The sequence below is a fragment of the Rhinichthys klamathensis genome, unplaced genomic scaffold, assembly GCF_029890125.1.
Source record: "Rhinichthys klamathensis goyatoka isolate OS25496 unplaced genomic scaffold, OSU_Roscu_1.1 h1tg000006l_1, whole genome shotgun sequence".
Classification (NCBI taxonomy): domain Eukaryota; kingdom Metazoa; phylum Chordata; class Actinopteri; order Cypriniformes; family Leuciscidae; genus Rhinichthys; species Rhinichthys klamathensis.
Genome location: NW_026606559.1, coordinates 2,299,675 through 2,317,127, shown reverse-complemented (window position 1 = coordinate 2,317,127; position 17,453 = coordinate 2,299,675). Strand labels below are relative to the sequence as shown.

The following is a 17,453-nucleotide window of genomic DNA, read 5'->3' as shown; positions in this document are numbered from 1 at the left end:
TAAACTGTGACATATTATACCCAAAAATGTTTCATACAGTGGACTAAAAAATTCGGGACCAAAAATTATTTAGACACTTTGACCTGACCATGTTTTGCAAAGTGTTTTTTATTTTTATTGCTAATGCAACCTTTTTACATCACAGACTGAACAAAATTAAGTATTTCTTGGTAATTGGTTGACCTAAATTGGTATTATCTAATTGTGTAGTTAAATTTAACAGATGACAGCTGACAGCTATTCAACCTAATTCATTTGTGAGACAGTCTAACAGAAGGATGGCCAAAACCAGTGAAATATCAATTGATTTGATAACTCTGAGCTCTTGTCATATTTTATTACCATTTTCTAAACTATAGTGAATAAACTGTGATAATGTGAGAAATATTGAAGGTGTCTGAATAAATTTTGGTTTGACTGTACATATATAGTAGTAGTATTAGTATTATAACTTCCATCCACTATACTGTATAAAATTAACAGTACAAAATAATAGAATCAGTCAAACATCGTGGTAGAAAGATAGCAGCCCCTCAGACTGTTAGAGAGCATGAAATGAGAACAAATTGGACATTTGTCTCTGCTCTTTCTCTGAACCTGTCCCCCACCGTCTGCATGATGGCTAATGCTGTTTGGAGAGCCTGTTTTCTGAATCACATTAGTCAAATTAGCCTTAGGCTCAGCCAGCAGATTTGTCTTAGAAGAATGACAAAAAAAGCAGGAACAAATCTTTTTGTGATCAAGCAGGGATCAAATGAATTTTTCATTGAACATTATAGGTTGTTGACTTATTTGTTTGAGTAGAACATAAAATATTAAAATCAATACATAATAATCCATCCATTTGACTTTCTGGATGTTTCTCTTAGTTTTGTGCGACATTGGGAACAACTCCATCCTGTGCTTTCGACTGCATCACTGAGCTCGGCCCTATTTGTAAGAACAAATACCATTTATTGTTATTTTCTGTTGTAGCTTATTTGTGGTTGCAATAAAATCAATATTTTGATGAATATTTTGATGGAAACATTGTCAATATTTCTGTGTCAGGTAATGCAGAAGAAATCTGGATGCACATTGATGCCGCATATGCTGGGAGTGCATTTATCTGTCCGGAGTTCAGACCCCTCCTGAATGGAGTAGAGGTGAGATAACATTCAAATCACACATTGTGTTCTTAAGCACACTTCACACAGGCTGCTCTTCACAAAGCCTTGAAAGGTGTGAGTGATAACAGAAGAGCAATCTGTGCTGTGCTCAACTATTGATCCTGTTACTTGGGAACGGCATGTGGAGGACGGAGTCGTGTGTGTGCGCGATTGAGAATATTTAAATGTCACCAATGATGCAAGCTGGCATGAGCGATGTCTTGTGGAATGGGCGGGAAATTAGAGATCCCTGATCGTCCTTTGAGTTGACGTGGCACCCAGCTGGGTGTTGCAATGATAAGGGTAAAGTAATTTCCTGAGGCAAAGAAAGACCTTTAGATAAGTTCATTTTTCCCCTGCTAAAGAAATATCACTGTTTATTAGCATCACAAGTTCAAACAATAGTGCAGACAGTGCTGCGCTGCTCAGACGATGGTTTTTATTATTGACCGGAATGACAGTAGGCTGCTGTTTCCGGTTTGCAGTCCGTTGCCAGGGAGTGAAAGACAGGCAAGACTCAGCATGGCAACATTCAGAGCGTGATGACAGTGTCTGCCTTCTTTATTGCAATAGAGAGAAAGGATATTGGAAAGGGGAGAGTGAGCAAAAAGATTAGACTTTGAGATAGTGGCTCTGTTCGAATGCTCATTGGACAGATGCTGCTGTTGATTGTGAAGTTTGATACATTGGATCAGAGTCAAGACTCAAGAGTAGTTCATATCCAACAGGTAGGTGACAGATGACTCATCTTTAATTTTATTTTCATATTTCAAAATTTTTACACAGATTCTTGACTATTGGGATAAAAGAGGCTCCAAAACTGGTGAAATTATTCAAAGTTATTCACCTATGTTTGGGTGCAATCTCCATGTTTTCACAATTAGTTTTTTCTTCCACAAATACAAAATGTTGTCCAATATTTTTTTTTAATAAATATTGACACACCTAGCAATCACTTAATAAATAAATGAATAACAGAATTGACACCTTCTCTATTGGTGTTGCTAGATACTGTTAGGACCTATTTAACATGATGGGAATTATCTTAAAATCGCAAACAATTTTGTATAGAGTTCAGATGTCATGGTTGTAATAAAGACAATCTTAGCAAAATATCACATGTAAAACTTTCATACTTGTAAAACAGTGTTATATCTTCCCCATGTCTTGTTTGAACTTTTGTGTTACTTCCTGTTTCTGTGCCATGTTTGCAGTCCCTTTATAATGTTATCATGTTGATTAGTTCCCTGATTGTTCCCAGGTGTGTCTTGTTAGATTGTTTACACTTGTGCATCGCACCCTTCACTATTCTCTACATTATTCCACTAATATAGTTACGAGTGAACGAAATTGAAAAATGAGTGTTCCAGAAGGGCTGCTGCTTTTGCAAAGTTTGTGTTTGCTGTTTAATAATTGTTTGAAACTTAGCAAACTGGAAGCTCCAGTAATAATAAGATGAAAAGTTTTATCTTGAACTCTGTCATGGGTACAACTAGCATGTATAAACCTTAGTTAAACAATTTAATAATCAATTAAAAGAGAATGTCCAAAACATGGACATGAACGGAATGCTTACCAACAGTGGTCACACAAACAATACTTGACAAGAACACATGGCAAACATGAGGGCTTAAATACACAATGACTAATGACTAGACAAGGGACACCTGTGAACAATGAAACAATGAACCAATGACAACATGACACATCAGACAAGGGAACACATGGCAGGATCACATGACTATAACAGGGAATCACATGACAACAGGAAACATGACAAAGACATGAGACATGACCAAAACAAGACGTGACAGATTGAATGAGTTCACTCGATAACTTCCATTATGGTTTCGGACACCAATACAAATGGCTGTTCCCTCAAATAGAGCCCTATTAGGGGGTGATTTCGGACACAGCCCTTGTGTTTCCCTTTTTCCTTGTCAGATGTAGATTGTAGATGGTGCGTGTCCCTGTTTTTTGGTTCTCTGTATTTCTTGTGTTGCCTGGCTTCTCTATTAAGTTTATTTTTATTTTTATTTTTATTAGGGCTGCAAAATTAATCGCAATGAAACCGCATGCGATTTGGCAAAGGCTGTGATTATTTTATGCACAGCTTGTCAGCCTTATTCTGTGTAAGGATGCTCAACTGTCGTTATGAAGGGAGTTTGGAGTAAAAGCATGTTATTAAATGTTGTCTTTTGTTGGACAAGAGGTTCATAGATGCTTCTCATGTTTGGAAAGATGTTTGACGCGTGTTGCTATTTCAAATGCACGTTATAAATGACTCAAACTCACAGTGCTTTCAGATGGTGCAGCGTTTACAGAGCCGTACATTAATGACAAGCTGCGCATAACAAATAATCGCAGCCTTCGCGATTTCAAAATCGCGATAAGCCAACTCGATTTAAGTGCGATTACACGTAAATTGCAATTAATCGTGCAGCCCTATTTGTTATATAAAACCCCTGCATCCCTTCAGCTTCTGCTTCATTATAGAAACAATCAGGGAACTAATCAACATGAAAGACTACAAGGGACTACAAACATGGCACAGAAACAGGAAATAACACAAGAGTCCAACCAAGACATGGGGATCATATAACACAGAGCCTGTCTGATGAACTCAGCAGGTGAAATATTGAAATGGGACTGACTTTATTATTACCTCATTTTATATTTGTAATATTCTGATGTTGTTGACATTTATGTTAAAAACATTCTAGTGATATCCCTGATTTATTTCAAAGTGAAAATCATATTAATTTTACCAATGGCAGGCAAGTTTTGTGACATTTGCCCACTGTCTCAAAGAATAAGTGTTAAAAACATCAAAATTTGTTTCTCTTATAGTTTGCAGACTCTTTCAATTTCAATCCTCATAAATGGCTCCTGGTCAACTTTGATTGCTCTACATTGTGGTAAGTGTCAACAGGCTTATTTAATGTATCCTCTGACCCAATCTACTGTATCCCAACACACTATGGGTCAGCTTTGTCAGGCTACAGAGGAAACGGTTCCAGCTGCCCTTCATTTCAGTACCAGGCAAACAGATGCGGTCATCATGGTTATATGGAAAGAAAGTAAAGACACAAATTGACCTTGATATACACTACCATTCAAAGGATTGGGGGCAGTAAGATTTTATTTATTGAGTTATTTGAATGAAATTAATACTTTTTTTCAGCAAGGATGCATTAATTTGATCAAAAGTGACAGTAAATAGTTTGACACTTAAGACATGCACATGGTAAAAATGTATGAAATTCTTCACTTTGGAAACTAATTTTGAATCCCTGGCTCTCTGTGTCAAACAGCTTGTCCTTCCCACTTGTCTGTAAAAGAGCTGAATGGCAATAAAGGGAACCTTAAACCTTGAACCTTAAAACAAATGTTGCGAGACCTTTTCTAAAAACGAACTGGACTTTTCTTAGCCAATGACCATTAGTGTATTATGTACTGTACTGCAAATACATAGACAGAAAGATTCTCACATTCATATATACAGTATATACTACAAATATAAAGAAGTTACTTTGTTGAGAAAAAATATGATTGTATCTCAATGCATAATCCCCTCTTATACCAGTAGGCTCTTTAACAGAACTTGATCGGCACTGTCTTGATTCAACTCTGAGGTTATATCATCTCTTTATACCTCACTTTCTCTTTGTTTGTTCAGTTAAATATTGAGTCATGTTGGGCTCCCTGGGGCTTCATTTGGTCTGTGGGCCAAACTGTTATAGATACTTTTAAGCCACACTAGAACAAAATTATAATGCAAAACACTTATTCTTAATATTGAAAAGGAACAACACTTAAAACAGACTCTCACATACTAGACACACTGTGTCAACACTGTGTAGCTTGTTTTTCAGTGTCTGTATCTATTTTTTGTATCTTCTAAGTTCTAACTTTGTTAAAAAAAATGCAGCTAAAGCATTTGCATAATATACATCCAGTAAGCTTACTCTGTCACATCAGGATCCATAATATAACACCAAATAAGATATTAATTAGCCATTATTGAACGTTTAAATCATAATGATATATACTGTACACACACTGATGTACAGTAACTGACTGTTGTCTCCTCCACTCTGTGAGTGATGAATGTGAATGTCTCTGTGCAGGGTGAAGAAAAGATCAGACCTTATTGGAGCATTTAAAATGGAGCCGCTTTATCTAAAGCATGATCACCAAGAGTCAGGTAATTAATCAGTGGCATCACTTCATCACTTTGCACCATATACCATTACATTTCAGTTGCTGACACAATCACTGAAACCTATCAGTCATTATTGTAAAGAATAAGTATAATAAAACTCATAAAAGATTGAAGTGCATTAGCATGAGGTGTAAAGAGGATGACCGTGATCCTCATTAGTGAGACATGACGTTTTGTGCTGACATCCACTTTAAGTCACACTGAAGGCTCGATCAGATTATTCCCCTTAGTGCTCTGCTGTATTCTTTAAGCCTCTCTGTGTGCTGGTAAACAACAGCTTTCTAACCTCCTACACTGACCTCAAGTAGATTTTGTGTGTTTTTGCATGTGTTTGACACATGTTATGACAATTTTTTGGATGCTTAAGATACACTTAAAAATGCATTAGACATCCAAATGTTATAATTATAATACTATTAATATAACATCTTTTATTTTGAAGACAAATAGAACTGGCACATTTTTCTGGCAACTAAAATGTAACAAAAAAATCTAAATGAAGATAAAAAGATATTATTTATGTATAAAATAGTTCCGTTGTGTTGACGGAGGGTAGCCTATTTTCAGGCGCTGCGTCATATCATTACGCCTGCTGCTCTCATGGTACGGCAGTAAAGTTTCTTGATTATTACGCAGGAATGAGAGTATAGTTCCTAGCCATATCAGCCTAGAAAATCGCAACTTTACATTTTCCGTCGGTCTTAGTGCACGATGTAACTACAGAAGAGTCAAGTTTTAAATAGGAAAAATATCGAAACTCTTTGCTTATTTTTTTTTTAGAAATACTAATGGTCTTGTCCACTTCAATGATGTATGCTAAGCTATGCTAAAAGTGGTACCGCCAGAACCGGAGATCGGCTGAATGGATTCAAAAACGGTAAAACTCAACAGTTTAACTCTGGGGGAGTTGTAAAATGAGCCTATTTCCAAAAAAAGTGGAGTATCCCTTTAACAGTCTTAAAGTCGATATGAAACAGAAATTGCAATTGTCTTTTTTCCTGTAGTAAAACGGCTTTTCAAACCAGAAAAAAAGAGTAGGACGGGACTTGATTTTGTCCATAGGGAATTAATTGGATCGTTGTGTTCTGCTATTGCAGTGATCTCATGCGAGTGTCAGGTTGTCCCGCCCTCGGGCCAGTAAATATGCCATCAGGAAGAGATGCTGTTGCAAGAGGGAGGGGGAATTATTTTGATTAAAGATTACGAGGGCACATGAATAAAAAAATAAAAGAAGATGTGCACTTATTGTGCACTTAGATGTGCATATACTTATCACTTACATTCAGTGTTGGGGGTAACGCATTACAAGTAACATAAGTTACATAATCAAATAGCTTTATTCAAGTAACTACTAACACATTACTTTTAAATTTACAACAACATATTTTTTACTTTTTCAAATAAATAATACAAGTTACTTTGTTTTTCCATTTATTGAATTTATTAACTAATACCTTTGCTGCTGAACTTTGATGATCCAATTCAACCATACGAATAAGCAAAAATTACTTTAGATAAACATTACATTTGGGTTTAATTTTTTGGTTTTGGTTTTATTGCTGAAGTAAGAGTGTTGAACTTTCTTCTCCTGCAAACTATTCTTCTGAAATCCAGAATGACAGCACAGCTGAAATGTCTGTTTGAGCTGCACCCTCTACAGTACAGGAGTGAATTTACATTTCTTTCAGCCTGAGGCTTATTCATTTCACTTTTGGTGTGAAAGGGCTTTTACATTTGCCAAAAATAGAACTTTTGTTTTTGTATGTTATTACAAAACAAGCAAGCAAGCCCAGATAAGAAAAAGTAACACAAAAGTAACATAACACATTTCTGTCCATAAAAAGTAACAAAATAATGTACTTAGTTACTTTTAGGGAGTAAGGCTGATTTATACTTCTGCGTCGGACCTACGCCGGAGCCTCTACGCTATAGACTACGCGTTGGTTTTCATTTATACTTCTGCGTCGTTGTCCGCGTTGACGCACAATTACACATGCAGAGGGAGCATGTGAAACCCGGGGAGCGGTTCTAGCAGACCAATCACAGCGCTTGCGTCCGCGTAGAATTGACGCGTTGTTACATTTTTGGAGAGGTGCACGTCAGGGTATGCCGAAGGGTACGCGCGCTACACACAGCTACGGGCTTAACACAATATTGTAATGCATTACATTTTAATGTACTTTCCCCCAGCACTGTTTATATTAAATACTGCAGTATTCCATAAAAAAACCTGTTAAGTTTGATTTCATTTCAGTGACCATTTCATACTTGTTCTGTCAACACATTCTCATCCCAAGGCGTCATCTAACTGACACTTTTGACCATGCGTCAACATACCGACGCACATGGTACCCCTTAAGCGTCAATATGAGACGCTCATCCTCGGGCGTCATCTAACTGACGTTTTTGACCATGCGTCTAAATCCGACGCACATGGCACCCTTTAGCGTCAGTTAGATGACGCTTCCGTTATGGGTAGGTTTAGGTCTGGGGTAGGGTTAGGGTTAGACCACTAGGAGGCGCGTCTCATATTGACGCTTAAGGGGTACCATGTGCGTCGGCATGTTGACGCATAGTCAAAAGCGTCAGTTAGATGACGCCTTGGGATGAGAACGGGCTGGTTCTGTAGTCTGACAACAGAAACAGAAAAATATATAAATAAAAACAGCTCTATTATGAATTCAGCTATATTGAATACAGTATGTGTACACAGAGAATAAAGCAAACAGATACTTGCTATTGCTAATTAGCACATTGTGTCATCTAGTGACAATTACCAACTTTTCAAGCAAGCTTTACCTACTTTTCATTTGAAAGTAGTTGGCATCAGTGCTTCTAGTTGTCAAATGTTAATGGAACATGTCCATAGTGTGATGAACTAAACACGTGGTTGCTCAGTTAGAACACCTATGTGAACGTCTCAGGTTACGAATGTAACCATGGCTCGCTGAGAAGGGGAACGAGACACTGCATCTTAGAGCGATGCTATGGGGAATGCCATCAGTGTGATGAGTGTCTAAAGCACGTGTATACAAATGAAAATATAATTGGCAGATGTCACCCCCGGAGCTCCCGCGCGTTTAAGAGGGCGCCTGCAATAGACGTCATACATTTTTTTTTGCCTGAATGAGGCGTGCAGACAAGCCCGAGGCATGGCAATGAGACGCAGTGTCTCATTCGCCTTCTCAGGGAACCATGGTTACATTCACAACCTGAGGCGTTCCCTTTCAAAGTGGAACTCAACACTGCATTTTGGATCGACGTTATAGGGGACTAATACTCGCTCCGCCATGTTGAGGGAATGCCTGCCTCATTAGCTGTGCATGTGACCACAATGGGCATGGCATTATTGACTCTACAGACTTGTTTAGCTGGAGTCAGAAGCATCAATCATACAGGGCGGCGCATCCTAAGACTCATAGACCATCAAGTGGTAATATTCCCCTCAACCATTACCCATGATCATATCCCTCCGTGACAAGGAAAGTCCTGGCCTTTTTCAACCTTCCTCCCTTCCTTGTGGGCCCAGCCTTGGCCATCTGTGGCCCAGGAGCAGACCTCTAAGATTTAGTTATTACAGCTTCTTTAGCTTGACACAGCAATTCAAGAATACTGGCCCAGGGAGATCATTTTTATATACTACCCTGGCCTACTACTTCTATTAATAGAGGGAGCAAACACATAGGGTTTTCATTTAGAATAACTATTCACCCTCCTCTCTACATACAACTCTAACCTCTAGGAAGCCGCAGGGGAGCTTCAGCTCTACTACCCCAATACAATCTGAGGATAGCACTCACCCCCTGCCTGGACTACTCCAGGACCCCAAGACTCCCAGCACCTGACAAAGGCGCCTGGTAACAGGAAGAGCTGCCAGAAGGCCAATTAACCCTTTACTTGCCAGATTCTAAGAGATCAGTTTAGGCTCCAATAGGGAATGGAGGACCCTACTTTAAAACCCAGACAGTAGTGGAGGGTTTTACTCTACACTCAACACAGAAGGACTAATAATAATAATAATAATAATTCATTATATTTATATAGCGCTTTTCTCGGCACTCAAAGCGCTTTACATGGAAGGGGGAATCTCCTCAACCACCACCAATGTGCAGCATCCACCTGGATGATGCGACGGCAGCCATATTGCGCCAGAACGCCCACCACACACCAGCTTACTGGTGGAGAGGAGACATAGTGATGAAGCCAATTGGTATATATATATATATATATGGGGATGATTAGGAGGCCATGATGGACAGAGGCCACTGGGCAAATTGGGCCAGGATGCCGGGGTTAAACCCCTACTCTTTCGAAAGACATCCTGGGATTTTTTGTGACCACAGAGAGTCAGGACCTCGGTTTAACGTCTCATCCGAAGGACGGTGCTCTTTGACAGTATAGTGTCCCCATTACTATACTGGGGCGTTAGGACCCACACAGACCACTGGGTGAGCACCCCCTGCTGGCCTCACTAACACCTCTTCCAGCAGCAACCTGGTTTTCTCAGAAGGTCTCCCATCCAGGTACTAACCAGGCTCAGCCCTGCTTAGCTTCAGTGGGCAATCAGTCTTGGGCTACAGGGTGATATGGCTGCTGGCACAAACCTGTCCAGGGTAACAAGAAGAGCTGCTAAAAAGCAACTTAACCTATGTTTGTTGGTTCTACAGGACTGTTTGAGGCTCCAACAGGGAGTGGAGGACCTTACTTTAAAACGCCAACAGTAGGAGATGGTTCTACTCTATACTCAAACCTGTCCAAAGTCCCATGGCTCCCAGCACCTGACAATAGGTACCTGATAACAAGAAGAGCTGCTAAAAGGCAAATTAACCTCTACTTGTTAGGTTCTACAGGACTGTTTGAGGCTCCAACAGGGAGTGGAGGACCTTACTTTAAAACGCCAACAGTAGGGGAGGGTTCTACTCTACACTCACATCTGTCCAGGGTCCCAAGACTCCCAGCACTTGACAAAGCTGCCTTGTAACAAGAAGAGCTGCTAAAAGGCAGTTTTCTCTCTATTTGTTTTCTTCCGATTCTACTTTAAAACTGAGACAGTAGGGGAGGGATATTTCCGGACAGGAATGTTGTTCCAGGATCAACAAAATACACTCACCTAAAGGATTATTATAGGAACACCATACTAATACTGTGTTTGACCCCCTTTCGCCTTCAGAACTGCCTTAATTCTACGTGGCATTGATTCAACAAGGTGCTGAAAGCATTCTTTAGAAATGTTGGCCCATATTGATAGGATAGCATCTTGCAGTTGATGGAGATTTGTGGGATGCACATCCAGGGCACGAAGCTCCCGTTCCACCACATCCCAAAGATGCTCTATTGGGTTGAGATCTGGTGACTGTGGGGGCCATTTTAGTACAGTGAACTCATTGTCATGTTCAAGAAACCAATTTGAAATGATTCGAGCTTTGTGACATGATGCATTTTCCTGCTGAAAGTAGCCATCAGAGGATGGGTACATGGTCAGAAACAATGCTCAGGTAGGCCGTGGCATTTAAACGATGCCCAATTGGGGCATCTAAACGATGCCCTTAGTTTCATTTAAACGATGCCCTTAGTGGGGCCTAAAGTGTGCCAAGAAAACATCCCCCACACCATTACACCACCACCAGCCTGCACAGTGGTAACAAGGCATGATGGATCCATGTTTTTTATTCTGTTTACGCCAAATTCTGACTCTACCATCTGAATGTCTCAACAGAAATTGAGACTCATCAGACCAGGCAACATTTGTCCAGTCTTCAACTGTCCAATTTTTGTGAGCTCTTGCAAATTGTAGCCTCTTTTTCCTATTTGTAGTGGAGATGAGTGGTACCCGGTGGGGTTTTCTGCTGTTGTAGCCCATCTGCCTCAAGGTTGTGCGTGTTGTGGCTTCACAAATACTTTGCTGCATACCTTGGTTGTAATGAGTGGTTATTTCAGTCAAAGTTGCTTTTCTATCAGCTTGGTTCCATCAACATTAGTTATCTGCTTGTGGACAGCAGAGGGGGCGTATTTATTAATAACATCCTCCTCAACTCTCTCTGAATCTAATCCCTCAGAATTCCACATTAATCGGTTTCTTTTCTTCTCTTTTTTTGAGATTAGAAACTGGCATGGAAGTATTAGAGCTAGTAGGAGGAGTCCTGAAAGGTAAAGGACTTCCTATCAGACTCTTCCCATGGTCCAACTACAATCCTTGCGATTGTAGCTGATATGGCATCGCGGGGTGTAGGCTCTGAAATCTCATCCCTCAAGAGAGAGTCAAGCATATCCTATGTGGAGCTTCTCACCATGACCACAAAGCTTGCTCGAGAGTCGAACATGCTCTGTTCAAAGCCAGATTCTTATCACCAGAGTCTGCTACCACGATTGCAATGCTAAGAGTGCCTACAACTTCAACGCTTGTGCAAACGCTGACTACTATTCCTTGGATGAGAATCAAGGAAGAACAAAGATTATTACCAGTCTCTTTCATTCAGTCTCGCGAATGCATCATAAAGAGCACATCCAGCTTCCTCAAGGAGTCGATCACGCTCCATCCGTAGCGTTTGTTTCATCTGCACATACAAACAAGTGTCTCCTGAAGACAAAAAGAGTTGATGATGTCTACTTCAGGCACCCTCTTTTACGTGTGGGGGCGTTCCGGTATTGACGTCATTGACTGTCGTCGGCCAATGAAATTGTTGTGAGTATACACGTGCTTCAGACACCGGTCACACTGTTGGCGTTCCACATAGCGTCAATCCAAGATGCAGTGTTAGAAAGGGAACTTAATGCTTCATACATTCCCTAAAAATCACCTTTACACCTGGATACAAGTAAAATTCATTATTTGTTTGCAGATGCCACTTTCTTGATATTTTTATATCTAATTCAATATCATTTATCTGTAGTTTTCTCAAATCCGTCAACCAATGAGCTGCCTGTTGCTTGTTGGCCAGTTAAACATGACTAAACAAAGACAGTTTATCTGGTCATGTGTCTGTAGGCAGTGTGCAGCTGTGCAGACGATTGTAATTGTGCTGACAGCAAGACAAAAGAGCAGCCATGTCTCTCAACACACACGCACACACACATGCACATATGCATACACACCTTAAAGCCATTTCTATCATGAACAACTTCCTGATTAAATTATCATTAGGCTTTGCCAGATGGAAAAAAGAACTATGTTATTCTTAAACATTTTATTGCTTGTTACTTGTAATCATTGTTGTACTGCGTATATATTATTTACACCTGAGCTTTCTTGTTAGTGTGATTTGAATAAATATTGAAATATTTTTCTTTTATATATTTATAGGACTTGTCACTGATTATAGAGTAAGTATACTGTGTGTGTGCGTGTGTGCGTGCGTGGTTGTGTGTGTGTGTGTGTATTGTGAAGGATTATGATGAGTTGTGACTGAAAAAAAATATTGCAGGTCTTGATAGGCTCTGATATGGTGAAGTGAAACAGCAGTGAAATTACAAAGATACATATTTAGAATAGACCAATACATCCTTTTTACTGGTAATCTGGCAAAAAAAATTTTTTTATTAATATATATATATAGCCCAGTGTTCGTTCCATGTGTTAGGTCAGTGAATTCTGATGTGGTTTATGCATTAAAAAAAGGAACAATTACTGTATATGCATCTTTAAAATATTGGTAACACTTTACAAAAAGGTGTTATAGGTATTTGTTAACATTAGTTAATGAATACACAAACATTAAATAACAATGAGCAATTTGTTTGTTACAGTATTTATTAATCTTTGTGTTAATTAATAAAAATGCAGTATTTAATTGTTTTTTCATATTAGTTCACAGTAACTACTGTTAACAAATACAACTTTTGATTTTAATAATGTATTAGTAAATGTTGGAATGAACATTGATTAATAAATTATGTATGTATTATTCATTATTAGTTCATGTTAAATAATGAAATCTTATTGTTAATAGTGTTATCAAAATTTTTAGCAAATTGTTATTAATTAATATATTTAATGCATGATTTACATTTGTATTTGCTTGCTAATTTTATTGCTTTAAATGTAATATACTTTTTTAAACAATGTACAATTTTGGTCCAGCAGCAAAACCAGTTGAGAACCATATCTAAGAACTACTAAGAACCAATTTAAATGCCAATTAACTGTATAATTTATCTACGTGTATTTAAGTATAGGTGATGAGACAAGTGAGGAGTACAAACTTTTGTATAAGTAGAAGTGTATGTGCACCGATTTGTGTCTGTGATTCATGTGTACTTCATGTATTTATGTGTGCACAGTTCATATGTCATATCTCATCTCATCTCCCTTCAGCACTGGCAAATTCCATTGGGACGTAGGTTCCGCTCTCTCAAGTTGTGGTTTGTGTTCCGCATGTACGGACTCAAAGGTCTCCAAGCCTACATCCGCAAGGTAACTGCCTTTAATCCATGCTGTCAATCAAATTAGCCCTGCCAGTCACATCTTATTCGGCTCCACAGCCGATTTGGAATGACGCAAATCAGTGCACTCTATTTGTTTTTGAAAGACATTATGTGTTCGGTTCTGCACATGTACTATAGGAAGTCTGGTCCAGGTTCTATTTTTTTTTGTTGAGAAATATAGTGCATGAATTTTAAACTCTATGTATTCTTAAAAAATAAACAAATATATTTTTGTTCTTGTTAGTTTACTCAAAGTTACACTAGAAGAAAAGTTTCGTTATAGAACCATAAAGAGTTCTGTCAGGCGCATATATACATATACATAGAAAAAAATAATAATAATAACCCCTTAAACATGATTATGCATGTATTATGCAGTCCTTTTAAACATTTCGGTAGCACTTTATTTTACAGTCCAGTTTAATATAGGATAATTTGTTTTAATGATTAGGACACAATCATTCACCATTTTATATTTTGGTTGTTTATTTGAATCTACAGACTGCCCTCTGCTGGTATGCTTGAAAGAGTATTTCACCCAAAGAAATAAGAAAATTCTGCTAGTCTGCACATTTACATTTTGTTTTCTGATCTATCTATCTACCCATCTATCTATCTATCTATCTATCTATCTATCTATCTATCTATCTATCTATCTATCTATCTATCTATCTATCTATCTATCTATCTATCTATCTATCTATCTATCTATCTATCTATCTATCTATCTATCTATCTATCTATCTATCTATCTATCTATCTATCTATCTATCTATCCATCCATGCTGCATCTCATGTCTAAAATGCTTTGCTCATCTTGTCTCAGCATGTAGGGTTGGCCAAAGAGTTTGAGTCTTTGGTGAGAGCTGATCAACGCTTTGAGATCTCAGCTGACGTTGTGCTGGGCCTCGTCTGCTTTAGACTCAAGGTCAGAGAAAACACTCTCTCTACAGAAACACAAAAGATCTCTTCTTGTGGTTATAATAGATTGACGCTTGGAGGTGGTTAACTATGGAAAATTGCAGTATGAATTATTTTAATTTCCGAAGATCTGCAAAGAGAGCAACACAAATGACACAAAATGATGCTGTTACAAAGAGTAACGTCAAAAAAACCCCCACAAAAACAACAACAACAAAAAAAGTGTCTCTGCTACCACAAACCATTTCAGGCGAATAAACTTACTAATGTGTTATTTCGCATTTAGATGTAAACTTGCATTAAATTATTTACACTTTATTTAGGCAAAGGTAAATATTATATAGTATATATATATATATATATATATATATATATATATATATATATATATATATATATATATATATATATATATATATATATATATATATTATTTATATATTTCAGTGTTATTTAAATATGACTGGTAAAGTTTTTGTTAGAATTTTTAATTGAAATTTTAGTTTAAGTTTTAGTAATTTTGCTGTTTTTTCTTCTTCATTTGTATTATTTTTATTTGTGTTTTTATTTAAATATGTTGGTAACACTTGGCGAAAAGCTTCCATTTATTAACAGTGCATTATGATTTGTTAATTTACATTTACTAATACATTATTAAAGGCAAAATTTGCATCTATTCATATTTAATGTATAAGCTAACATGAACTAACGATGAAAAGTTTTTTTTATTGACTAACATCAACAAAGGTTAATAAATACTGTAACAAATGTATTACTCGTTAGTTAATTCATTAACTAATGTTACCTATGTGAACCTTATTGCAAAGTGTTACCAATATGTCTATATAGTTTTTATTAAGTTTTAGTTTTTAGTTTTAGCTATTATAGTACTTCAACTTAAATTGAACGAAAATGAGAAATGAAACAAATTTGATATATATATTAATTTTTTTTTTTTTTTTTTTTTGTTAAAGATAACATCCTTTCAATTTTGGATAGAGTTCCTCTTATCAAATCTTGAGCAGTCCTTTGACTAATTCCACCCCCTGGATTAAAAAAGTGAATGGATGTTTTTCATTGTATGGTACGGTACACTGCAAAGACACAGTTATATGCAAACACCATATAAAAGTGAATTTTGCATCTGGGGACCCCTTTAAGGTCTGTGGACACTTTTAAAAAGCAGCGAAAACCCACTTCTTTAAACTCGCTTTCGTCTAAATTGTTCTCTATCACTCTGATTATCTGTATTATCTGTCTGTAAGTCTTATTTTGATTTCTGATGTAAAGCACTTTGTGAAGTTTTGCTCTAGAAAGGTACTTTAGAAAAAAAAAAATCCTGTTCTTACTTACTTACTGAGCTGTGTATTAAACATTGCAGGGCTCCAATGAATTGAATGAAACACTGTTGAAGAGGATCAACAGTGCACGAAAGATCCATCTGGTTCCATGCCAACTGGCGGGCAAGTTCGTTCTGCGTTTTGCCGTGTGTGCCCGTACTACTGAGTCACGGCATATTCAGGAGGCTTGGTCCCACATCTGCCACCTGGCATCAGAGCTGCTTCAGGAACTGCCCCACTGACTATGGTGGGCATCACATGTTAAGTCAAAAAGGGTGATCTGTGCCACACCTGCTATCCACACTGTCTTACTTTAACTCTACTGCTGCGAATTGTGCATAAATGTGTGTGTGCATTGTCAAAATGTGCCTATGTTTGTGCATGTTTGTCACAAAGGTGTCCACCAAGAGTGCAGCATGTCTGTCTTTTGTGAGCTGGATCATTTGTGTTGTCTGCTAAAAGCAATGTTGTTGTTTTTCCACAAAATGGCCAAAAATTACATTTGTTTTTAATGACCCTACAAGTTCGATTAAATGATCAAATTATTTTCAAGGTATATTATGTAGGTTTTAGCCCTTTAGCTTTAAAAAAAAAATTGCATGCATTTTCCGGAAGAACCTTGTTTTGGTTGTGCTTCGGCTCGTGACTGTGTGGATGAATATGGTTATCCTACTGCTCATAAAGCATTCACTACAAGGCTTAAGAGATATAACCAGTTTATTTGGAAAGGATCTCAAGCTGAGTTTCTGAAGACGATACTCTAGCTATACCCATTAAAAGACACGGAAAATAAATTCCAGCACAACACTACAGAAACCATAATGAATTGACCCTTCACAATAGATAATGCTTTACAATGAACCTTGTTAGAGAGCTAAATATGGCGATTTATTTTTTTAATAAAATACCTTATTCACCTGTTGAGTAATAAATACGTATACGAGATCAAAAAATCTCCGCGTCGCTTTTTCAACATTTCAAATCCCTCAGTTATCAGCATCTCCGAAAAGCCAAGCCAATGTTGATGTCAATCTTTGTCATTTGATATAACAAAAAACCTATGCCACTCTTACAACATATGCGCGTCAAAGTAGCCGGAGCAACTTTATTTATGGATATAAGACACGCACGGGCGAGTGACGCATATATGCAATTTCCCGCGAAAACCACCCCGACAGGTCCAAAATATAAACGCTTATAATAGGCTTATCATAGTGAATCAGGGTAAGACAAAAACATGTTTTGGAAGAAGGTGATGATGTATTGACTCAACATGGTTAAGCTTTTTATCTGACAAAATTATTTGGCAAAACAAAACAAAGGCAATCAACAGGTTTGGTTTTACTAGGCCAAAAAAATGCATTGAAAAACAAAAAAGCTCACAGGAAAAAGCACTGA

The 17,453-nt window shown here is 37.7% G+C and overlaps 1 protein-coding gene across 2 annotated transcripts in view; it reads left to right on the top strand.

The window, feature by feature from the left end:
* ddc (dopa decarboxylase) overlaps nt 1–16,541 on the top strand; it is a 30,606-nt gene extending 14,065 nt beyond the window's left edge. For both annotated transcript variants that reach the window (XM_056257440.1, XM_056257446.1), the window contains exons 7-14: nt 870–936; nt 1,051–1,145; nt 3,999–4,066; nt 5,279–5,355; nt 12,674–12,693; nt 13,685–13,783; nt 14,621–14,722; nt 16,097–16,541. In XM_056257440.1, coding sequence (XP_056113415.1) covers nt 870–936; nt 1,051–1,145; nt 3,999–4,066; nt 5,279–5,355; nt 12,674–12,693; nt 13,685–13,783; nt 14,621–14,722; nt 16,097–16,297 — 729 coding nt within the window. In that variant the 3' untranslated portion in view covers nt 16,298–16,541. The remainder of the gene's footprint in view (nt 1–869; nt 937–1,050; nt 1,146–3,998; nt 4,067–5,278; nt 5,356–12,673; nt 12,694–13,684; nt 13,784–14,620; nt 14,723–16,096) is intronic.
* Nucleotides 16,542–17,453: the final 912 nt, after the last annotated feature.